Raw genomic sequence first — 25941 nt, 5'->3', positions numbered from 1 at the left:
TTCAGATACCATGTTGGCTGCCATTACTGAACTCCTGTACCTATGTACTTAAAACCTAGGAGATAATGGATATGATCATCTGTACAAATAAGACTTCTTCGATTTGACTACAATACTTACCATTTGTCATCATGTTCTATTTTCTGAACTTGACTACTAGTTTGCACAATGCATTGAAGGTACAATTCCGTTTGAAAAGTATCGCATAGAAAAGTGGTAATCAACTCTTGTACGTTGATGTTCACTTCATCAGGCACATAATCTAACAAACGAATTCTCTTGTATGCGAGAGAATGTTAACCTGCGTCTCCCCTTAACAGGATTTCTTTCCGAGCACGAAATAAAATTCAAATCACTCGCGAATGTTAGTATCACAAATATGTAATTTTTATTATCGTTATTAAAATTCATAACTGGGTTACATACAATAATGACTTTTTACAATTTTGCTAATGTGTTTGCTGCTTTGGATTCTTATTGGAGATTTATTTTCTTCACAATTATCCTTACAGTTCGCTGACTTCCACGAATTTATTCCACCAATTTACGACGTACTTAAAATAGTAGCATTTCAATGGTTTCCGGTAATATTTTGTTGCTTCTCTGTCTTCTGTGTTGCCTGTTTCATTTTCATATATTTATAATTAAAATGAGTTCGTATAGCACATTTCAACTAGGTTCACTTCTCTTCATTGTTTCTGTGTGTTTTGTAATGGTTTAAGATGTAATCGTTATAACTTCGTCCACCGAACTCAAACCGAACGTTCTCACGGTCCACAACTACTGATCAATCGATGTTCGGCTGTCATTTAGTATACAGTTCAAATTGTTCATTTTTTTCACATTCACTTTCCTCTCTCACGCCGAGCCCCACACATTCACAATCCCATTCATGCGGAAACTAAAAAGCTCTAACAGGTCAGGAAATTTCATGTGATCCCCCGAGTTCCGATCTCGAGGAGCTTCGGCTCGTTGTTGTTCAGCTGCGATTCCATCGCGTTGATGTTCGATTTCAGTCGCAGCATCTGCAGCTCGACGCGGGCATTTTCTCGCTTGAGCTCACTGATCTCCTCGTCCAAGGTGAGAATGTCTTCGTTACCGCCGGGTCCGGCATTGGTTTGCGACTGGGACTGTGCCGGATTTCCGCCGATTGATCCCGGAAGCGACCCGATCCCACCGGAACCGGGTACCGAGCCCGAATCCGACGGGTGACTGCTCTTCGGGTGATGGTCATCCGAAGAGACGCTTCCGAGGACACCCCCAAGGGACGGTCCCGTTGCGATGGCCGATCCTCCGCTAGTGCCAAGCAGGCCATTCTTTGTCGGGTTATAATTCGTTGCCAGGTCTGTCGAAGCAATAGAGATCCAGATCTTTAGGACACACCTACACAATGGGTCAATCTTCGATCAGCTTACCGTTGAAAGATTTCGCTGCCGCCGAGGTCGAGTTCATAAGGACCTCGTCGCTGTAGCGTGGCTTCTTGTTTGCCTGCTGGCCGGCGGCGGTAGCTTGGGCCGTCGGGCAACTGGCCGTCGTACGATGGGTACTAAATGTACCATCGATGTGGCCGTTTCCGTCGCAACCCGGTGTCTGACACTGGAATGGTTCGAACTTACCGGCTGCGGCTTGGGCCATCGCTGCCTTCGCTTGCTCGATGGTGCCGCCACTCTCCAGGATATGCATCTTGTTGCGCAACGCTATCGGGCAGCCGGACGCACTGTTGAAGAAACCGACAGACATTGGTAAGGTTTTGAGGGTTTGGTTTGGTTTAGCTTTTGATGACTACCTTCGGTGTGACAGGAATTTGCCCGTGGAGTGACCGGATCCATCGCAACCCGGAATGGGGCATCTGCTTGGAGAAAATGGAATCGGAAGGAGAGAAAACACACGGCACAAATAAATCGTTGGAATTGTGAGCGGGCAACATTTGGGAATTACCTTAGCGGTTCCGATTCCTGGCCGTCACGTGGTTTACTTTTGGGTTTTGAGGCCCGCGGGCATCCGGAGAGACTTCGGTGTGAGCTGTAGTTGCCAGTTGCGTGTCCAGAGCCGTCACATCCTGGCGTTGGACATTTCAGTTCTTGCGATTGGGAGGGGAATTGTGGTCGATCCAGTCGTTGATACCCGGTTAGTCTGTCGGAAGGAGAGAATATAAACATGCTCAGAGATAAGTGCAATAGGTAATCGGGATTATATGGGTAAACAAATTAACCCTAGCAGGATGTTGGGATCAACATGACACAGACAAGCACGCTGAACGTACACTACGCCATCTTGTTGCAAAAATCCTAAAGGTTCCATTAAGCAGGGGTTCTCAAACTTTTTCAGCTTGTGACCCACTTTTGATTGTTATAGGATTTGGCGACCCACCAACATGTTTTTTCTAACCTTTTTTTGCGAAACATATGCAATGTTAAAATATTTAGACAGACTATTTATTCGAAAATTAACATTGTAGCACGTTCATAGGATTTTGATAAACTAACGTCACGTATCTCCTAATCTTACAAAATTTATAGTTTATTTTTTATGTACAGTAGTCGATTTAAAAATAAAGAAATCATAAAACTTATACACGGTTTTAATTAAATAAAAATTGGCAGGAAATGAAATGAAGCATTTTGTATCGTGTTTTCTTGTGCAAACATTCTTCAATCCAATAAAAAAGATTGGGCTGGAATTGCTAGTGTGTATTTACTACGAATTGGTAAGATTCATAGTACTGATAGATGGTAGAATTTATTCACTTATATTTAATTGATATCACTTTCAGCTGAACTGATTTCTGTAATAGTTCAGTTTTACGAAATTCAGCAGAATTTTACCGAAGTGAAGCTTTACCGAAGTGTGGTAAAAATAAATAAATGATTCGGTGGAGATAAATAAATGTTCTGCGATTTCTTCTTGAAATTTGGTAATTTTTCTCTGATTTTTGGTATTTCTGGAATTTTAACGGCTGAACTTGGTATGCACATCTTATCGAAAATGCAAACTACAAACAACAACTTGAGCTAATTTTCATTATAACACAAGGAAATCTAAAATTTTACTAGAATCCTGAGCCTTCTGATTGAAAACTCGTAGTTTTAGATTTGATTTCAGAAAGCAAACAGTAGTTCCAATATCTTTTGTACTCCAGACTAAGACTTATGATGCAAAAGTTTTAATAGAATTAAGCAAAAACCTAATTCCTAGAAAAAACTCCCGATTCTCCAAGAGAGTATTATTAAATGACTAACAATATTATTTGACAAGTCAATTAAGGCATATATTACAATATCGCCTAAGCCTTCGCGACCCACCAAAAATCAGCCCGCGACCCACCAGTGGGTCGCGACCCATAGTTTGAGAAACGCTGCATTAAGCTGTTAGTACACAGGGTCAAATATTTGTCCAAAAAGAAACCAATGCTCAAACATCTTGTTTGACTCGATCGAAATTTCATTAGTGTCAAACTGATGTTGTTTCTTGAGTTCTTTCCTTATCAAATATTTGACCCTGTGTACTACTGGCATGATATGACAAATATTTGGCCAAACAAGCCCAACAAATGACCAACACAACGTGAATCATAGCAAGCTTGGATGAATGTCCGGCTTCAATGGCAAATATTTGTCATAATGACAAATATTCTTATGGCAGCTTTAGAAGAGTTAAATATTATTATTTGACGAAAAAGTTCATAGAAATCCTCATCATATATGCTTATTAAGAACAATGATGGATATCAATGATTGAGCTGTTGTTCATTTTCTGTTTCCAAGTGCATTGAAGACTTTCTAGCTAATACTAGCATTCTTCTAAATTGATCGATTTGTTAGTCTTCGCTCCATCTTCTTCTTCTTCTTCTTGGCGTAACGTCCTCACTGGGACAAAGCCTGCTTCTCAGCTTAGTGTTCTATGAGCACTTCCACAGTTATTAACTGAGAGCTTCCTCTGCCAATGACCATTTTGCATGTGTATATCGTGTGGCAGGCACGAAGATACTCTATGCCCAAGGAAGTCAAGGAAATTTCCTTTACGAAAAGATCCTGGACCGACCGGGAATCGAACCCGTCACCCTCAGCATGGTCATGCTGAATACCCGTGCGTTTACCGCCTCGGCTATATGAGTCTTCGCTCCATACAAGTGTTAAATTTTCGTGGAGAAGATCATTGCTGGGCAAATCCTTCATTGGACCAAACTCAAGAGTCTACGTCGGAGGAATGGGCCAACGGAAGAATTCAAAATCCTCATATCTCTTGCAATTGTAGATCACTTTGCCTCTATATTGAGCTATGGTAAATCTATTGTGCCGTGCTTGAAAAGCTCCCAGCCTAAAATAGATATATGAAGCTTATTTTAAGGGATTATTTTCAGCCTCGGGGAAAAAAATACATCAACACCTCTTTAGTAAACAGTGCTCATTTGTACTACCGTTCTACGCCCGATTGTCCCATGTTATATGGGAATTCCATATAACATGGGGCAATTATGCGTAGAACGGCAGTGGATGTTGCTTTTGGGCAGATAATTTTATTTCTTTTTCCGGATACATCAAAGCCAAAAGAAAGATGGTGAAAGATGGACCCGATTAGGGTGGTGCTTCGACCCCATTCTGCAGAATCGTAACTTGTTCCGTGGATTAGTTGGTTAAAACGCCGGGCTTGCGAAGCGGAGTCGTGAGTTCGAATCCCACCAAAACAAGTGGTGATTTATTCACAAATGTACCACAAATTGTGAGGTTAATTTAATACAAATTGCACAATGAAAACAAAATGCCAAAATCAATTGTGCGGTAAAGTTCATCACATCAAATCTCGGCTAAACGCTTGATGCTTAATGTTCGATAATAGCGGCACCTACACTCCTAAAAAATTAGGAATTTACACGTGACGTAAACCATCAACGTACGTAAACATTTCATGACTGAATGGCAAATTTGACTCAATTTTACATCCATCATGTAAGTTTGAATTGATTGCACAAAATGTCAACTAACCTTTCTGACCAGATAGGTAGAAACAGTTTTTCATTTATCGTTTGTCTCACACCTCGGTGATACAGCCGAGAGGTATAGTACGTACCTCTCAATCAGCGCACCAGAGTTCGAATCCAGTTCATTATTTTTCTTACATATGTTTTATCTCTCGCTTCGGCTCTAGAGATTGCTAGCTCGACTTTATTTGTGATAGAAGACGTACATTTGTGTCAAACGGGCCCGCTCCTTTTATGTGCATCCAAGTAAACTTAAATTTACATGATTTTTTCTAAGAGTGTATGTGTGCTGCTATGGATAAACTTAACTTTTTTGTTGATATCTCAGTTAAATTACGTTGCGTACACAGCGTTCGGCTGTGTGAATCGCGACGAAAGAATAGAAATTAGCCGCGCTGAACTGAGTGTGTGTGTCTTCAATATTTGAGTGTTTTCGTCTTTGTGTCTTTTAATCAACAAATTGATCAATTTCAACTTCATAATTGGCAGGTTTCAAAAAGGCTAAAAGTAACTTCCAGTTTTAGCGCCTACTAACAGTTACTTCTTCTCGCTTTTCACATTTTAAATGTTTCAATGTGTATTATAATATCATGATAATTATCAACTTGCGTCCCTGGTTAGGAAGGGAAAGGAATGTTAGAGTGTGATGGTTGTTACTACTCTGCATCTCGACAAACATCACGGAAAGAGTATTTGTTTTTGGGGTTGGATGTGAGATCGAAGAGCCATCCTTGATTGGTGATGCGATCCATGAATAGGGCAATAGGGGGTATTTACGGCGTTTAATGTCGCGGTGACCTGGAAAGCCATTTATTTGTCCTGGAAGAGCTTTTCGGAGGTTGCACAATGCCGATCAAGCCCTGGATAACTTACTGAAGCCAGCAATGATCTTGCGAAGTTTGCCGGATTCACACATCAGCCTGGTGAGTCTGTTGAAGAGTCGATCATACCCGGGTCTGATGCTGCAGCTCGTAAAATCAAAGCTACTGGATGAATACGTGAGGTGTAAGGATCGTTCCGGTGGATCGTCGAGTGACAAGGCCATGGAAGTAGGTGTGAAATCGAGTTCCACTGCGGTTGCGGGGAAGACATTTTTTTTTGCAAAAGAAACGACACTTCGACGCCGACTGTTCCAAGCAAAGCAGCGATGAAGGCCAGAAGAGCGAAATCCCGAAAGTGAAGCAGGTGAGCAGTACGGTGCTGTTTATGGTCGGCTGCGGCTCGAATCACCGCAGTATTCTGATCATGACAGCGGTGCGTCATATGAAGCAACAGGTAAGCACCACAGTGATTATTGCCGACATTCCGGTAGTGTTACGGACGAAAAGTGCTTGGTACAATGGTAGAGGAAGCACAAAGTGAGTGCTACCATTTGGCGCTGTTCGATGGCAGCCATTTCAACGCTTGGAAGTTCCGGATGCAGGTGTTGCTCGAGGATCACGACCTGCTGGAATGTGTGGAAGTGGAAATTGACGATGTCGACGAACTAAAGGAACTGGCTGGTGGTAGTGCAGATGTGATACACTTCGTCCTTTTTTACGTCCATGCTTGGCTAAGAGACAAAAAATTCTACCGCCAAGACAAAGAGCAAACTCCACATTTTTATATTTTTTAAAACATCTCCATGGTAAGGAGAAGTGAACAAAAATATAACAATGTCTATTTAGATCATTGTTTTGGCACTAGAATTTCATTTCGCTAAGCCAATAGTGGACGTAAAATAAGGTTTAGGTGTAGTGGAGAAAACGAAGTTGCGAAAACAGAGGCAGAAAAATGATCGGAAGTGCAAATCACTAATCATTTCCCGGATCCATGACTCGCAACTAGAATATGTGCACGGGAAGAAAAGCTCGAAAGAAGTGTGGGATGCCCTTCGGCGAGTGTTCGAGAGGAAGAGCATTGTCAGTCGGATGCATCTCAAACGCGAAATGTTGAGTTTAGGTTTCGGTAGTGACACTCTGCAGGAGCATTTCCTGCGCTTCGATCGGCTGGTCAGAGACTATCGTATAACAGGAGTTGCGTCGTACTCAACAGTGGTAGGTAACGGCTCTGGAGGCTATGCCAGAGGATAATTGCAGTCTCGAATTAGTTAAATGCCGTTTGTTGGACGAGGATTTTAACCGTCATGGAATAGGTATGAAATCGTTGTCCCAGGGCGATGGCGCCGCATTTTCCGGATCGAAGCAACAGTTCAAGAAAAAGATCAAGTGCTATGGGTTGCAAGCAAGAGGACCACAAACAAGTGGACTGCCCTGAAAAGAAGAAGTCGTCGTTGCGGAAGCCGCGAAAGCGAATTTCTTGGATAACAATGCTTGTTTTGTTGGTGTCAGTGGTGGTGTGGAATTACAGAGTGGCCATCGTTCTCGATGGTATCTAGATTCCGGATTCTGGTCAACGATCGAAAGCTTTTGAAATTGCTTTGACATCCATGTGCACAACAGAACACGTACCCGATGAACAAACTGAGACTTGAATTATGAAAAGAAATCCCCGTACTCCGATGAGACTCGAACTCACGACTTGCAATTCGCTAGACGGGCGCTTCTATTCCTTCAAGCTACGGAGTCACCCGACTATCTCCGTCGCCAGCAGGCCTAGAACTAAACTCGATTCCACAGTCGCACATGGTTATCTTCTTTTCACAATCCAAACCTCGTTCGGATGGGATTAGATGAACATCTGACACATACACTGTTGTGCACATGTATGTCAAAGCGGGAGAGGAAGTTATTTTTAATTGTCGAGAGCTTCGGGCACTGCCTCCCAATAACTTATTGTCACAATTGTCATACCAATAAGTGATTGGGAGGCAGTGCCCGAAGCTCTCGACAATTAAAAATAACTTCCTCTCTCGCTTTGACATACATGTGCACAAAAGTGTATGTGTTAGATGTTCATCTAATCCCATCCGATCGAGGTTTGGATTGTGAAAAGAAGATAACCATGTGCGACTGTGGAATCGAGTTCAGTTCTAGGCCTGCTGGCGACGGAGATAGTCGAGTGACTCCGTAGCTTGAAGGAATAGAAGCGCCCGTCTAGCGAATTGCAAGTCGTGAGTTCGAGTCTCATCGGAGTACGGGGATTTCTTTTCATAATTCAAGTCTCCATTTGTTCATCGGGAACGTGTTCTGTTGTGCACATGGATGTCAAAGCAATTTCAACAGTGTAATTTCCCACATGGCTTGGTTAGCCAAAGCAAAATCAAGAAATTGACATTTAATCGAAAGCTGTTCACGGAGCTTCGGCCACTGGAAGAGTCGGTGGAAATCGCGGTGGCAAAGGATGGCGAAACAATTCTAGCAAAGCACAGTCAGTGGCACGGTGAAAGTAGTTTCGGCGATAAAACGATTGATTTTACAATCAAATAAGTGTTGTGCGTTTCGAAGCTTCGCTGCAATTTGTTTTCAGTGGTAAAAGTTGAACGCGCTGGCATGAAGATTGTGTTCGCAGCGGGAAAAGCGAAGATATACTGTGACTCTGAAATCGTTACGTGTGCGGAACGTCGAAATAAACTATATAAACTGCAGTTTCAATTGGTCGGGCATGGTTCGAGTTCTCTGTTGACGTGCGGCCGTGTTCGGAAAGACCTGGAACTGTGGCATCATCGGTTCGGTAAACTGAGCGATAAAAATCTTGAAAAGTTGATGCGAAACGCTCTGGTGTCGGGACTTCCGAAGAAGCACAGTTCGGTGAAGAACAATACCGTCGCTTGTGAACCGTGCATTGGGAAGGCAAACCAGAAAACCCTTCTTGGTCAGTGAGGGTAGGAGTTCATCGCGTGTTCTTGAGTGAATGCTTACGGACTCGTGACACCAGTTGGATTGAATGGTGCCAAATATGTTGTGTAGTTCTTGGACGATTGGAGCCATTTCACGATGGTTTATTTCATGGAATCCAAGGACCAGAGGTGCTGGAATACTTCCGGCAACATGAAGCGCTGGCTTTCGCGAAGTTTGGAGTCGAGATCGCAACCCTGCGATGCAACAACGGCAGTGAGTACCGTAGCAAAGAATTTGAGCGTTCGAATAGAAATCCGACGAGCGCAGTTGACATAAAGAAGACACCTTTAAAGCTGTGGGAGTCCAATAAGCCAGAAATGTCGAAACTTTGGGCTCTCAGGAGCAATGTGTTCGTTCATCTACCTAGGGAGCATAGGACAAAATTGGACGCGAAGACTTGGAAGGAGATTTTCGTTGGGTATTCACACAACGGATATCGCATTTGCGACCCGATGAAAAAGCATATAATCATTGCTCGTGACGTCTATTTGGTTGAAACAGGCGAGTGTTCCGATCGGAATATCGACGGCGGGATTTCGGATGACTATTTTCGAATGAGGAAAACGGAAGATGACCACGAAGAAGCAACGGATGCAGCGGAAGCCGCTGAAGAAGAAAATGATGAGTACTTGGGACATTCGACAACCGAGAATGAAGAGTACAACAGTACTGCCGAAGATGATGGAGCCGAAGAATCTGGGGATGAACGTACTGATGAGGGTAAATTACAACGAAAGCGTACCGAACCAGTATGGCACTAGGGTAATTTTCCAATTGTTACACGGCTAAAAACTCGCCTATTGTTGCACACTCCATGTTATTCTTATGAGGTGTGCAACAATTGACGAATATTTAGCCGTGCAACAATTGGAAAATTACCCTAGGACTTCGAAATGGAATATGCTGGTTTCGCTTTGAACGCAATGAGTTTTGTAGACAATATTCCGAGCACAATTGCTGAGCTGAAGAAGCGCGATGATTAGCCGCAACGGGAAGATTGCGATCGATGAAGAAATGGACTCGATGAAGCGAAACAACACTTGGACATTGGCGTAGCTTCCCAAAGAACGTTCGGCGGTTATATGTTAATGGGTTTTAACGATCAAACGAGGAGTTGACGGGCAGACTAAATGGTACAAGTCAAGGCTGGTGGCGAGAGGCTTTAGCCAGAAGCCTGCCTTTGACTACACGGAGACGTACTCGCCTGTCGCAAAGCTGGACACCTCGAGAGTAGTATTAGCGATTGCTAATCAGGATCGAATACATATCCATCAAATGGATGTAAAGACTGCATTCCTTAACGACGAATTGGATGAAGAGATTTATATGGTGCAGCCTGACGGAATTCAGCAGGGGAAGGAGCTACATTATTGGTGTCTAAATCGTTCACTGTACGAATTGTAGCAGTCGTCGAGGGTGTGGAACGATAAATTCCACAACTTCATCGAAAAACTGGGATTTGTACGAAGTGTCAATGACCAGTGCCTCTACGTCCGATGAAAAGAATTAAAGAAAGTTATACTAGTACTTTATGTTGATGATATATTGCTAGCTTGCTCATCAATGAAAGTGCTGGAAACGGTGAAGCGACTCCTATCGAGGGAATCCGAGATGAAGGACATAGGAGAGATTCAACACTTTCTTGGAACATAAGTTGAGCGGAACCTGGAAGAAGAACGATTGAAGATAAGTCAGTGAAACTATTTGGAGAAGTTGCTGAGGCGTTTTGAGATGTTCAAGTGCAAGCCAATATCGACGACTGTGGAGAACAAGCTACGTCTGCGGAAGGGCGTAGAAGAGCTGAGGACAACAAAACCATATCGTAAGTTTATCCGTTGTCTGATGTCTCATTAACAACCAGACCGGATATATCAGCAACAGTTAACTATTTCAGCCAATTACAAAGCTATCCAAACGAGGGTCACTGGGTGCAGCTCAAGAGAGTGCTGAGATACATTAAAGGTTCGTTGATGGTTAGACCAGTATACCAGGTGGATGCAGATGTTCCGGTGCTGATGGTGTACTCCGACGCAGACTGGGCCAATGATTTGGTCGATCGTCGATCTGTCACAGGATTCGTTTTCAAACTGTTTGGCCGTACAGTTGGCTGGATAACCAGGAAGCAGAAATTAATTTCTTTGTCATCAACCGAGTGCACGGCTGCCTGCCATGCAAGCTGGACGATACTGTGTGGTACTGAATCTACATTGTTATCCGACTAGACTTCTAATGTACGCTAGTAGCACATGGTTTGCCGTGCGTGTGCCGATATTTCGGCTTTTCTGCTGAAATTTTCGACCCACATCATCGAATTCATAAGCATTTGGACGAATTATGACTCTTGCCATCCTCAGAGTAGAGTTTCAGTTGCAAAACAATACAAAAATCACGATGTGAATAGAACGAGATAAATATTCCTACCGTTTTTGTTGTGAACAAACTTGGGAGCGATTTTGTCATTATCTGCTAACGAAAAAACAAAGCGTTGTTGCCGTGCCTTCTTTGTTGTCTATTTTTCGCTTGCGGTGCCATATTCTGCGTATACTGATGCAAGTCCCGATCAGAAAGGCATAACAAAATTATAACCGATTGAGTTATTTATTTCAAAGATTTTTCATAACAGAATGAGTTATAAAAATCGCCGGTTAGGTGTTAAAATAACAAAAAATATAACTGAAATTGCTCTAGCCATAACATAATTATAGCAGGTGTTGATACAATTTTAACAAATTTATAACAAAGTGAGATATAAAAAATATTGGAATGATCAATAAATTATAACACATTTTGTTATAAATTAGATATAAATATATTGGGTAAAAATTAAGTTGGGTAAAATTTAACTCATTTTTTGGGTAATTTTTATTAAGAGTGTTATTTATTTTAAGCGCAAAGTTTTTTGTATAAAAAAACTTGCCCCACGTAGTATATAAAAAACCCACACCCAGACGGGAATCGAACCAAGGACGCCAACCTTCACCTGCAATCCGGCGCCTTTATCAATAAGGCCATTGCAGCACTTGAAGTGAAGGGCGGTATATGATCAAGTGGTTCTTCGTTTTGGCGGCTGGTCTATAAATAGACTTATTTGTCCAACGTACAGGGGAGAGAAAATATGACGTCACACAAAAGTGTTCTTGATACATTTTATCGCAATTACGTCATCTTAGAATATAATAACAAAAGTGGATATAATTTAGTTATAATTGTAACTCAAGAATTTGCTCTGCATTTTGGCATGCTTTACCTCATGATTCAGACCAGAAATAAATGTCGTATCCTCATCAAAGTTGTAGGGATAGTTAATGGCTCTTAAACAGTGGAAAGAGTGGCATACAATTTCACCTTCTCTTGGTACTTGCGAGCAAATAAATTAGAACATTTTGACATATGTTATTAAATAATTATCTAATGTTCTCACCATCAAGGAACTTCTTGGCTATGGCAAAGTTATGCAGTAGTCTGGTGGTTAGAAATTTCACTGCTTTGTGGCGTTAGTGTGCATTTCTGTGAGATTGTCAGATTTAGATGGCTTGTGAATTAAAAAATAAAGTATTTAATGCACAATTTTAACATTACATGATACAAGAATTGACATACTGATGCAATTTTGTGGCGTTTGCTTTGCCTCGTGACCTCATATAATGTTTTCATTTTCAGCAAAAAAAGAGTTTAAACAAGAAATTCTTCCACTAGTTGAAAACACCTGTTCGGCATTTGCTTCGGCATTTGCTCAAGATGCATGACGATGTCCATATAGGTAAAACAGAAATAGCCTTCTGCTATTGGTTGGTTTTCCAAAAGCTTTTAATAGAGTTTCTTATTTTGAACTACTGCACAGGTTATCACATCTATTTGATTTCAGTTGAGATTCTGTTTTATTGAGTAAATCCTATTTGAATAACCGCTTTCAAATTGTGGAAGTTAAAGGAAATCATTGAAGCCTGATCGGTACTCTATCGGGAGAGCTACAAGGATCGGTTTCAGGACCATTGATGTTAGCCTTATTTATCAACAGCCTTCTTTCATCTTTGAAAGTATGTAATACCCACACCACATGTTTGCAGATCATAGGAAGCTGTATTTCTACTGAATTAATATGGACGTTAATTGCATGGCAATGAAACGTGTCTCAACTAGAAATAAATTTCAAAGCTCCACAAATAATTTGTAATCAATCAATTCTTCAAAAACTAAGGTGATTTTCATTTGCAGACGACTAATTGATCCAGTTGTATCATGTTAATTCAATATCAATAATAAAACTTCTAATTTCAGAATAAAAACTTTCATAAAGTACAGTGAATATATTTTCATAGCAAAGACTTTTGTTTTGATCGAAAAAACTGCTTTCAAATATTTGATGATGACGATGATTTCAATCACGATTTTTTTGTTGTTTTTACTAATGTGTATTTTAACACTAAGCTAATTCTACACTTCAATGACGAATTGTTCAACGTTAACCAGCCGCAGTTTATCGCGGAAACATTGCGCCCGTTTGATTTGTACAAGGCGGCTGATTATACGTGACAGCTCCCACCCGGCGGCTGCAAAAACAGTTTTAGACAAGGTGCACACCATGTACAAACCATAGGTGCGCGGTCTAGCGCGATCAAATACTGCGCGTTTCGAACGCAGCTGGCTGAGAATCCAAGATTAACGCGGCAATATCTACCTGGGCTTTCTTAAAGGTTTAGATCATGATTCAAACATGTCAAAAATACTACATTAGTTTATTTAAGGTTTGAATTTCAATTTGTGTTAGTGAATTTGAACCTAGATAATCAAGAAATCGATTTTGAACTTCCAATAAGGGATAATCCTCAATCTACAAGTATGTCAATAAATAAATTTAATGAGTAACCTGAATTTTCTTAAAGGTCTGGATCATGATTCAAACTTGTCAAAAATCCTGTATTTTACAAGCACAGTAGCACCACACAGCGGCGTAACTGCGTACCAAACACCACTTGTAAAATGTTCATTTGATATAAACTGCATTTTCAAAATTATAACTGAGTTTGTTATAATGTTCATATAAAGATGATCAAAATGAATTTATTTGTATTATAACTGACTTTGTTATAGTTCTGATATAATTAAATCTGGGTTTCAAATCCTTTTTGTCAAATATATCTAAATATAACAAACGTTGATATATCTATCAACCGCTGATATAAATTTGTTACATTTTTGTTATGCCTTTCTGATCGGGGTACCATATGAAAAAGATAGGAAGATGGCAAACAGTCAAATCAAAATCTAATGCAAACACAGAACATAATTTGTTAAACGACAGACAACACCACACACCCACAATACACCCCACGCTGACTGCGCTTAGTAGCCGATGCAGTTTGACACTTGGGCAGCTAGCAATGGACGGAAAAAGGACTATTCGCCGGTTCCGAGTAGGCCGGAAGCCCGAGACTCGTCCACTTGCTAGAGGACTACGCAAGCTTCAACACCTCTCGAAGATTAAGTATAACCAAAATAGATAGTTGTTTTAGAAGTATTGGGAACGTTTAGATTCCCTAAAGTGAACTGTAGCCAGTGACTGGCAGCGAACGACAGTGCCAGTTCGAACGGCAAGGCCCACGAACCCCACAGTGCTGGCCAATAGTCACCGTTCGTAGACCGCGTGGATGTGCTGCGCCAATCCGGCCCAATCCGTGGTGCAGAAGAAGACAGAGTCGGGTTCAAAGCCGTGGTGCCAAAGGATCCACGAGCTGGTGACGAATTACACCCCGAGCAGTGAACTGCATCCGAAGCGTAGGACGAAAGTGGAGAAGTGAAGCCCAGGTTTTGGACTGGAACCTACTTTGAGAGCCGTGCCGACACCACGAGGACCATTCTGGACGAGATGTGCCAAGCCAGCCACGGCAGGATGCCCGTGAGCCCCACGTGAAACTCTGGCCGGCGAGCCATTCCACGAGGACCAAGCGACGGTCAGGACGGCAGCACGGTTCCAGGCAGCGGCATCAGGCCCCCACCCTGACACCACACACTATCGTAAGTACTGCGTTTGGGCAAAGATAGGGCCATGGGTGTGGAGCTTGGAATTATTGTGGACAAGCGGGTGCCCCCAGGAAGTAACTTGTGTTTACACTTTGACATTCGCGAAGTAGTGAAGCGACGACAGATTGCGCGCCTACTAGATTGCTTGATGTGCATTTGGCAAACCATGTGCTACTAGCGTACATTAGAAGTCTAGTCGGATAACAATGTAGATTCAGTACCACACAGATACGTCTGCTAAGGTATCTTGGGAAGAAACCAACTGTACCTGTTCAAATGTTCGAGGACCATCAGTAGACCATCAGGATTTCGGAGGATTCTCATGATTACGGAAGACTGAAATATGTGGATAAAAAAATCCTCCTCTTGAGAGATTTGCTGCAACAAGGAACGATCTAGATCAAGTACGTGTGAACTCAAGATCAAGGGTCTTCCGGAGATTACGTTTAGGCAAATGTGTTCAAAGATTGGACTGGAAGGTTGCTGCGTTTGAGCAGGGGTGTTGAGATGTACATGTAAAACCACTGCAACCAGAGCTACATGAAATGGAGGCTTGACTGTTTTTTATCTTGTCCTATACAAAAGACATGACTGTAACTGTCATAATGTTTTTGTTATTATTAAAAGAAACCCGCGATAGTTAATATACACGTTTTCTATTTTCGATGAATTTTTCTGTAATCTATTCTAAACCAAACCACTTTATAAGCATACAGAAAAACACAGGACAGGTAATGATTCTGAGGAATAGAAAGCCAAACTTAACCCGAGCCCACACCATGTACATTCCTTTTTCACAAACCATCTCTCTTTCAGCTTAAATGCCCATCCACTACACACTCGCGTTTGTGACTAGCTACTGTTTTGGTGCGTCCCCATGTAACAAAACTAGCTGAATAACACTTTTTTAAGCTAAAGTTTGCTTAAGAGTTGTTTGTTCCACTCTTGTACAGCAAAAATGTTTGTTGGGTCATTGGCAAAGGTAAGTTGGATTATCCTAAATTATTGTGTATTTTCCATCTGATATGACGGGAATTGGCACATGTGACGAAATAAATTTCTATCCTAAACCGATTCTTTTCTTCGGACGAGTACGAGTATCGTACGACAGTGTAAAACCAGTCGGACATTGTCACAAAGATGGGTATCATCGCGCCTGAAACCGGTCGACAGAATAGGTAATTTTTATGGCCTTAACAAAACCTTTTGAACTCAAAGTTGGCCTCAAATCTTTCCCAACCAAGCTAAATTATTCGAACAAATTTTAGGCAATTTGATCTAAAGAAACCTCTCATGACGAAGCTAGAACGAACCCAAATATACAGCCTGTTTGGTTGATACCATATTGGGCTGCTTAGCTGACGCCAATTGCTGATGATTTTCAATAAACGTTTTGTTTAATATTAATATTTCTTACTGTGCAGCTATTAATATACAATCATGCAGATTCTGTTTTATAAAAACAAAACTTACCCAGCTTTCAGCAGATTGTCATGCGACGAAAGGTGCTGCCCCAGCGCCGGTGGTGTCACGAAGCTAGAACCCGAGCTCGGCGGGTAACCCGAAGCTACCGACGGTGGATAAACGCCCGAACCGAGCGAACTCGCGTACGGGCCGCTGTACTGGTACGCATTCGGCGCGTATCCCGGATAGCCGTTGGTATAATCCGGCTGCACCACCATGCCGTAGCTGGCGTGCGGACTGTAGCCTGCAGAGTACGGAGAAAGATTCTCGCTAGAGAAAAAGCTCTGGCTGCGATCCGTAGCCGCCGCTGCCGACGAGGAGGAAGACGGTGGCACGTTGCACTCACCGCTGGTGTCGCGATAGGTGTCCGCGTAGTACGACCCACCACTGTCCGGCGTGGACTCGCGGCTGTAGGACGCCGAAGGAGGTTGCGGCCTCGCGAACCCGATGCCCAGTGGTCGTTCGCTGTTGCCGCCGTTGAATTCGGTCTGGTTGACGTCCGAGTTGTTGCGCGATTCCGGAACTTCGTTCGTATACACGGGGTTGTTGTTGGCGGTGTTTGGGTTGTTGTTGTTGTTCGCAGTGGTTGGATTCGAGGCGGGGTTGCTTCCGTTCGATGGACCTGTGGTGGAGTTTCTGGCGAAGTGCGGACTCGTTCCACCGCTGAATGGAAATGAGGGAGCTGGGTGTTACAGAGTGGTCAATTTATTACAGGGGAAGTTCACTTACCTATGGTTGGAGCTCAAGTCAAGGCTGGCTTGGGGACTGCTGCGCTGCTGAGGACTTGCACCAGGTTCGGGACTAGTGGATGAAATCTTATTCGTTCTTGGGTCATCAGGTTTTCGGCTGATGGGATTGGGGGAAGGAGTACCGCTGGTTTTGTAAGGAATTGGAGGGCTAGCTTCTTTGACGCTCAGGTTGATGGCTGAGAATCCGGGAGGCATTGTTCCACACGTAGGGTCGTAATGGTACATGGGTCTAGGGTAGATGGGACCGGCACTTTCATCCATTTCAACTTTCATCATGGGATGAAGCCGATCTGTCGGACCAGTGGGTAAGCCTAAATGATGTTGACTTGGTTGAATTTCTGGAGGAGCAGGAGGTTCTGCCGAAATGTATTTCTGTTCTTCGTCTAAGATAGATTGCGAGTATCCGTAAGAGGAATAGAGATTGCTACGTTGAGGAGGGTAACTGGTGTCGTATCTTTCGAAAGCCGTTTGCGGAGCGGGTTCGTATGGTCTATGATTAGTCAAATGTGATGCCGTTGTGTCGTATTCGCCCAGTCGATTGCCCATAGAGGGCGGTGATGAGAGTGTACTCATCTGAGCATAGGAGCGCCCATCGTTGAGATCTGTGTAGCGCAGGTTGTCGCGCGTGACGTAGGAGTAACTGTTATCAATCATTTTGACTTATGTAGGTAGCACTGAACGTGGGATAACACTTAGAAATACACAGTAACGTAACACTCTTACGATTAATTGGTGATATTAGGTAGAGATCGTATAAATATTGCACTTGTTGTATTGTGTATTGTTGGTGATTTCTTCTAACACTAACAGCTGTCGTTAAACCAGTAAGATCTGAAATGGGAGAAGAGAAATTCACAATCAGTTGAAATTATCTGGCATAAAGCGTTGTTCTTTAAAATGTTCTTTTCAGCTTTAATTATTGACCGCCTGCGGTTGCCCAACCTTCACCCTCAGCTGGGGAACAAGTTTCCATTGAACGTTTTGATTCGCTTCCAGCGCTATTCCTTAACAACCCTCTATTTGGAGCACAAGTCTCCGTTGAACGTCAAATTTGCTTACATTAAAAATCGGCCCAGACTACCCTACTTTCAAAGAACCATCTCGTAGTCGTAAAAAGATAATGAGCAACTAGAGGCTTGCACCCCTTTCACATCCCTCCCTGCCACCTATCCACCACGCCAGCATTCCCACTACGGGCATACATGCCCGCGTAGAACACTCGGCTGAGAATCCGGAATTCGCCGTCGGCAGGACCATCTTCCTAGACTGCACACACCGACCGACCAACCGAAACCGAGAGATAATAGGCAAACCATCATATTTATCTCTGCGACGGAAATAAAATCGTGTTCCTCCGACTCCGGGGCTCCGTGGCTGCGTGCCGTGTCGTCATGAAATGGCAAGCAGCAGAGCAGCGCAGCGCAACGTAGCACAGAGAGGCATGTGTCCTAGAGGAATTGCCAAAGACATGAAGGATATGATTTATCGTTCTGCCTTCTGCTGCCAGCCAGCCACCCTCCAGCGCGCGCGACAACCGGAGATGACAATTCTTTATTCTTATCCGCTCGCTCCCTCCCTAGCCTGGGTGTTCGTTGTTGGACGGACGGACGGACGGACGAAGGCTTTGAACCCCTTTTGCTGGCTATAACTGCACAGCGCACAGGCAGGTAGGGGTTCTACCGAATCGTAACGCAACACAACGCTGATATGTATGTTCGAGGGGAGAACACGGAAGGAAAAATAGTGACGATGACAGTTAAGAGCACTTGTGACATTCATAATTTTTATTGATTGTACGGACGATAAAGTAGACGAGTGAGAGTGTGCTTGGCTGAGAGTTTCACGCGGTGCCGGGCGTTCAGTTCAGATCATGTGTAATGTAGCTACCTGAGTTAGGTAGGCTAGGATGCTGTCTGTCTGCGCGCCGGGATGGCTTCATTGATGCAGCGGAAAATCGTCCGGGAACAAGTGTGTTTTTTCCTGTTTTTCTTTTTTATTCACTCTGGGAAAGGTGGATTTGGCGTGTTTCCTGTCTCGGGACATTTTTCTCGGTATGTAATCGCATTGTTATACATTTATTCATGGGTGCATGTTTTGAAGTGGATTTCGATAAAGAGTTTTGTGAATAAAGATGATTTAGTGGAACGTATTCTGGTTGACTATTGCGAATAGCTGGCAATTTATTTGAAATGATTTATAGCTTTTGATTCGCACTTAGTGGATCCATCGCTTTATGATTTTTCTTGATGGACTTTGAACTTGTACTACCTGCCGTATTGGTCTTGATGAATAGTCTTAAGCTAGTAGAACTTTTCCGGTTTCAACATTATCAAACATGTCAAAATCAAAGAAGTATTGATTTCAATGGGATACAAGCGAATTTCTCAACGATTTAGCCGAACAAAATCTAACAAACGATGATTCTCCCTGGATAATCGTTCTGCAAGTTAATCAACTCAAGCACTTCCTTGACATCTCTGAACCATCCCCCTCGTAGGCTTTTTTACATACAAAATTTTCGAAATTTGTATGGAGCACAGACTTCGACCAGACTCCCCCGTCCCCACCTAAGAGTCTACGCAGTTTATGGACAGACCCATTATGGATGCTGCAGATTCAGATATTCAGATGCTGGGGGGTCATCATCAGTGCTGTCATGGTTAAATTTAAACTGGTGACTCAAGGTTACCAGATAGAAGCACCTCATACATTGGTACGCCCCCATGGAAATTATTTCACTATCGCGCCTAATTAGAGAATTATGCCGGAGAACTCCTCAATCCACTATTATGTCACATTTTTTTTTTGGAAATTTATCGTAAAAAAAGACGTTCTTATTGAATTTTCTTATACGAACTTAGCAAGAATTCCTCCTAAAATTTCAAGAAAATTCTCTAGGATTATGTCTTTTGGGATTCTTTTAGGACTTAGCGAACATTAGCTGGAAAGCAGACAGAAAGCAGACTCTCGCATGATGTCTTAGAATGGTTTCAGCAAGAATTCCTCTAAAGATTCCTCTCCGTGTCCCTTCAGAATGCATCCCGGCCTGGTCCATGCATTTATTTAAAATTTTCTCCAGGGATTCCTCCAAAGATTCTTTCAGGTAGTTTCCCAGGAATTTTCCTGGGAACTTCTTCAGACATTTCTCAAGAAATCATATTGAAAATGGTACACGAGTTTTCTCAGAAATTCCTTTCAAAATTTATCCTGGGATTCCTTAAGCGATTATATAGGAAATTTCTTCAAGTATTGCAACATAAGTTCATGCATGTATTAATTCATGTTTTTTTCAGATATTTCTGCAGAAATTCCTCCTGAAATGTAGTCAAAATTGTTTCTATGAGTTTTTTTTTTGGATTTTCTCAAACAATTTATCCTAGGTATTGCTCCAGAGATTTTTCAGAAACTCCTCCAAACCTTTTTCAAAATGTGCATTTCCATGAACAATACTTCTACAAAGATTCCTCTAGGATTTTCCTTTTAGAAATTAAGAAAAAAAATCAGGCTCTCTTTTAGAAAATATTTCTTAAATTTCTTCAGAGTTTCCTTCAGGTTTAACGCTATTTCTTCTGGGAATGAATTTGTCGGATATTTATTCGGAAAATCTTCTAGAAAATTCTCAAGAGATTCTTTTGGAATATCCTCCAGGGGGTTCTTCAATAGTTACTTCTGGTATTCCTTCAGACATTGCTTTGGATTTATTCAGACCTTCTTTCAGTGATGCTTTCAAATTGCTTTCAAAGTTTCTCTCAACAATTTTTGAAACGAACCAGCCAAGGGCTGAAAGTCTCTTTAAAAAAGACAAATCAATCAATCAATCAACAATTTCAGCAGAACAATTCTGTTCCTATGTATTTTTCAACTATTGTGTTCAATTTTTTTGAATACCTGTATTTCATTCCTTTCGTGTATTATTCTAAAGATTCTTTCACTTGCGAGTGTGAATAGAGTTCTTTCTGTTCTTTTGTTTCTGCAGCATTTCCTTCAGAAAGTTCTCTGGTAGTAGTTTAGGAATTTTTGTGTGCAAATTTCTTTAGAAATTGTATTAGATTTTTTAAATGAATTTCTTCAGGGGTTTCTCAAGGAGTTCTTCCAAGAATTCCTTCCGAAAATCCTCCAGTGATCTCTTTTAAACTTTTGAAGATTGATATAAAATAAAATACCAGCACCTCTGTCTGTGATTAGTGCAGATATTCATACAGATATTCCATTAGAAACTCATCTTTAGATTCTTGAAATCCCTCCAGAAATTTTTAAAGCAGTTTTTCTACTACTTGTCGAGTTACTCCAGAAGACTCTCATGTTTTTTTTTTCTGAGAATTAATAGGGTACCTTTTGGTGTTTCTTCAGGTATTATTCAATGTTGTATTCATAGGTATTATTCTTTGTAGGCATTCATCCAGAAATTGCTCTAGAGGTAACTTCAGAAATTGCTTCCGAAATTTTTGTCCAGGAATTTCCTCAGAAAATTTTCAAGAATTTCTTCTAGGAATTTTAAAAGGTGCCTCCTGGAGTGTTTTTGAAGAATTTCTTGAGATAGTCATTAGAAATTCATTCAAGGATATCTTCTAGAATTCTTCAGTGATTTTTGTGAAATTTCTGGAAGAACTGTTTTTAAATTCCTGAAGAAATATCTGAACAAATTCTGCAGGGATCTCTAAGACCATCCCAGCAGAACCGCAAGAGTAGTTTCTGAAAAGAAAATTCAGGAATTTCTGCAGTAATCACTGAAGAAATTTCTCAAACAATTCTTAGAGAAACCTTGGACAGAATTTCCAAAAGAATTCCTGTAGCATTTTTAAAGACATTTTAAGAAGAAATTCTGAAATAAAATTCCATGGGCAAATTTTCAAAAAAATCTCTTGCTTAAATTCCTGAAGAAATCCCTAACATCCTGAAGAAGTGTCTGGAGAAAAAAATACCTCCTCGAAGGAATTTCTGAAATCTTCAGTAGTATCGCAGTAGGAAGCTTAGAAAGTAATTCTGAATAAATCTCTCTAGGAGTATCTGAAAACAACACAGGGAAATTCTTGAAGAAATTTCACCAGTTATTTCTCAAGAATTTTATGGAGAAATTTCTCGGAAAACGCTTATGGTAATTCCTAAAAAAATGTGTTGAGGAATTTATAGGTAAATTCCTGAAGAAAAATCTACAAACAACATGCTTGGAGGATTCCCTGGAATTATTTCTAGAGGAATCTGTGGAAGTATTTCTGACAAACATCCTGTAGCGAAACGCATAGACAAGCGTCTGCAAATATCCTTAGAAAAAGTTCTGGAAATAGTTTTAAATGTATTTTTTTAAGAATCCGTGGTGAAATAATTGGAGTTATCCTTAGAGGAAATGCCGGATAATTTTTTGGAGAAATGCATGAAGAAATATTTGGAGGTGTTATGTCCACCAAATGGACTAGATATTCTTTCATTTGTGCGGACTAGCAGTAAAACAACCATGCTTCCTGAGAGTCTAAACTTAACTAAATCTTCATTATTGATCGATGACCAACATTGTTGAAGTTCCCTTTTTGTATCAGCTGTCAATCCTCTTATGATTCTTTTTATTCAGCTATTCTAACCTTCGAGTGGTCACTACAGTCCTTTCCCCTTAAGAAATAAATTACACACAATAGCTTTGCAATTTGAAAGCTATTACATCTAATAGAAAACTAAAATTTGAACTTATCAATTTAGCCTTTCAACAAAAAAACTAACCTGAAGCCCAGGGTACGAAAAACGGATCACGCCGAAAAACAAACGCTTTGTCCTAAGCGGTGCATGTCGGTAACAAAGGCGCTCCGCAACAAACGCATGTCAAGCGATGAGAGCAATAAAACAAATATCGCTTGCCGTGCGTGTGCCGATATTTCGGCTTTTCTGCTGAAATCTTCGACCCACATCGTCGAATTCATTTGGACGAATTAAGACTCTTGCCATCCTCAGAGTCGAGTTTCAGATGTAAAACAATGCGAAAATCACGATGTGAATAGAACGGGACAAATATTCCTACCGTTTTTGTTGTGAACAAACTCGGGACGATTTTGTCATTATCTGCTAACGAAAAAACAAAGCGTTGTTGCCGTGCCTTCTTTGTTGCCTATTTTTCGCTTGCTGTACCTTATTCTGCGTACACTGAAAGCAGCTATCTTAAAATGTAGCAAAACTTGCACACAATACAAAAGGGGTTTTTACACACAACACAAATTGGCTACCGCTGTTACCATCTCCTACTGCGACGAAGTTGAACCGCACTTATCTTCCATGGTTGAACATTGAAATCAGCGATCAGCAGCGATGAAACAATCATGAGAAGATAAGCAGCTGCAGTGGTGTATCTCATTCACATATATCTTTCTTCGTCGAGTATTGAGAAAGGTTGATTGTGCTCCAGTTGCTCACGAGTCCATTACATCTTTACACATTTTCTAATAAGCCGTTGGCATGCGCTACTCTTCAATCATTGTAAACAAAGCATGCAAAGCACTGTGATGAAACTGCCACCCATCGCCATAGCAAAAATGGACTAACCCAGATTGTTTAGGTGTTTTCTTAGATATCAAGGGTGCCTTTGACAATGTGCCTTTCGATGCCATATTGGAAGCCGCACGGAGTCATGCTATATCTCCAATGATTTCCAATTGGATTCATTAAATACTTAAAACCCGATATCTCTTCTCGACATTGCGTCTAGCAGGGATTAGGTAATTGAGTGTTTGCGGATGCCTCCAAGGGGGAGTCTAATCCCGCTTTTGTGGAACATCGTAGCAGATACGCTATTGAGGTAACTCAATAATAGCGGTTTTCCTACATATGGTTTTGCCGACGACTACTTAACATTCTTATTTGGTATGTGTATCACCACCCTTTCCAACCTGATGCAAAACGCACCTTTGCGTCTCTTTGATTCTGGAATCGATGTGACTGAACAGGTAAAGTACGATATTCTTGATTTCAAGCTCTCCTAGACACCTCACATTGAGTTCAGAATCAAGAAAGCTTGTATGGCCTTCGGGCCATGGTACAACTTGGGGTCTAAAACCCAAGTATATCAAATGGATTTACACAACTGTTGTTCGGCCAATATTGGCCTATGGATGTTTTATGTGGTGGCAAAAGGGCGAAATGAGAACGATCTAATCAATGTTAGGCCACCTCCAAAGGATGTGCTTAATGGCGATGTCTGGAGCGTTCTCTTCAACTCCCGCGGCAGTGCGAGAAGTTCTCTTTGACGTTGCCCCACTACACATTCATCTCAAACAAGAAGCACTTTCTTGCAATTACCGTGTACGGGTACTCGGTCCACTAGAGGAAACTCCTGTGAACCGCACATCAACACACCTCGTTGTTTCCACTTTTGGTGAATTGGGTTGGGACAAAACTACCCTTGCTCCACGAAATTCCCTTCCCGGGAAGAGCGGGCATCTGGTTATCTGGAGAGAAGTATTTCAGACGGCATCGTATGTTACACTGATGGTTCCCTTCTCGAAGGTCGAGCAGGTACTGGTGTTTATTCTCATGAGCTAATGCTGTATCAGTCTTACTCATTAGGTAGACACTGCACCGTTTTTCAGGCCGAAATCTTTGCTCTTATGGCGAAACTGGAAGCATTTCCTCACTTTTTGGTTTTTGATTTTTCATTAAATAACGAAGCAATATTTTCAAGATCGGTTTTCGTGCACATGTAGAGTATGGATCAAGGTATCTTCTGAATTTTTTTGTAGTGAAAAATATTTTTCGTTTTTGCAGAAACCATTTTTGAACAAAATTTCACGAAAAAATGGTTTCTGCAAAAATGGAAAACATTTTCCACCTCAAAAAAATTCAGAAGATACCTTGATCCATACCCTACATGTGCACGAAAACCGATTTTGAAAGTATTGCTTCGTTATTTAATATAAAATCAAAAACCGAAAAAATGTGAAAATGCTTCCAGTTTCGCCTTATGTGCGGAGTGCAATCGACACTTCAGCAGCACGTAATGGGCAAAGATAGCCAGGCTGCTATTAAAGCACTTGCTTCGGCCAACTCTCGGTCGAAGTTAGTTATCGCTTGTCGAACTCAAATCAAGGAGCTGAATTCAGCAAACTCTGTTCACCTTGTATGGGTACTTGGTCATTCATCCATCGCTGGAAATGAATTGGCCGATGAGTTAGCTCGCACTGGAGAATCACATGACTTCATTGGCCCTGAGCCAGCTTTTCCGGTATCCAAGTGTTGGGTAAAGCTTCAGATTGACACCTGGGTTTCCACTCAGCACAAACAATACTGGAATAGTTTGGAGTCATGTCGTCAAACAAAATTGTATTGTACTGAGCCATCTCTAGGGGTGGCAAAGTATCTAACAAATCTGTCAAAGCAGAATTGCAGCATGCTGGTCAAAGCATTGACTGGCCACTGCCGGCTCAGTTATCACATGATGAATATTCAGCAAGCTGATTCATTTGCCTGTGATAGCTGTGAATCCGATTATGGAACTTCGTATCATTTGATATGTAACTGTCCAGTTTTTGTGCAATTGCGTTTCCGAGTACTTGGAAAACACTTTTTAAGTGAATCTGACTTCAGAAACCTGAATCATCAGAACGTTCTGTTGTTCTTGACCCGCTGTGGTAAAGAGCTATAGGCTCTTTTTATGCTTTACGCCTTATCACAGTGCTCTTTTCAGGGTGCTGTTTGAACCCAGTATGGTACGCTTATGCGATATTACAGTGTCCTTTTCAGGACGCTATGTGAAGCCAGTGTGGTACGCTTATGCGTGTATGACGATCCTATTTCCTTACCTATCCTTCCCCCTTCCCATCTTTTTTACCTTCCCTTCTCCGTCAGGTAAATCATAAATAGGCTCGTGTTCATGGCGATGGCACAAATATCCCAAATTGAGGAGATTGTGCCTCTGGAGCCGACCTACTGATACCTGATGTACAAAACGCTGATCATTACTTTTCCATATTCT

General features: G+C 41.7%; 1 protein-coding gene across 4 annotated transcripts in view; it reads right to left on the bottom strand.

The window, feature by feature from the left end:
* Window positions 1-365: 365 nt before the first annotated feature.
* Window positions 366-25941, bottom strand: part of LOC109422994 (myelin transcription factor 1-like) — a 47296-nt gene continuing 21720 nt past the window's right edge. The window contains exons 2-8 of one of the 4 annotated variants that reach the window (XM_062845405.1): window positions 16972-17822; window positions 16589-16905; window positions 16252-16486; window positions 1939-2133; window positions 1787-1852; window positions 1416-1717; window positions 366-1345 (exon numbers count right to left, since the gene is read on the bottom strand). In XM_062845405.1, the coding sequence (XP_062701389.1) occupies window positions 930-1345; window positions 1416-1717; window positions 1787-1852; window positions 1939-2133; window positions 16252-16486; window positions 16589-16905; window positions 16972-17645 (2205 nt within the window). In that variant the 5' untranslated portion in view covers window positions 17646-17822 and the 3' untranslated portion in view covers window positions 366-929. Of the gene's footprint in view, window positions 1346-1415; window positions 1718-1786; window positions 1853-1938; window positions 2134-16251; window positions 16906-16971; window positions 17823-25941 lie in introns of all 4 variants that reach the window. The other 3 variants (XM_062845407.1, XM_062845403.1, XM_062845404.1) reach the window with 3 other exon arrangements.

The sequence above is a fragment of the Aedes albopictus genome, chromosome 1, assembly GCF_035046485.1.
Source record: "Aedes albopictus strain Foshan chromosome 1, AalbF5, whole genome shotgun sequence".
Lineage (NCBI taxonomy): Eukaryota > Metazoa > Arthropoda > Insecta > Diptera > Culicidae > Aedes > Aedes albopictus.
Note: the sequence above shows the minus strand (reverse complement) of the source record. Positions and strands in the feature narration are given on the sequence as shown.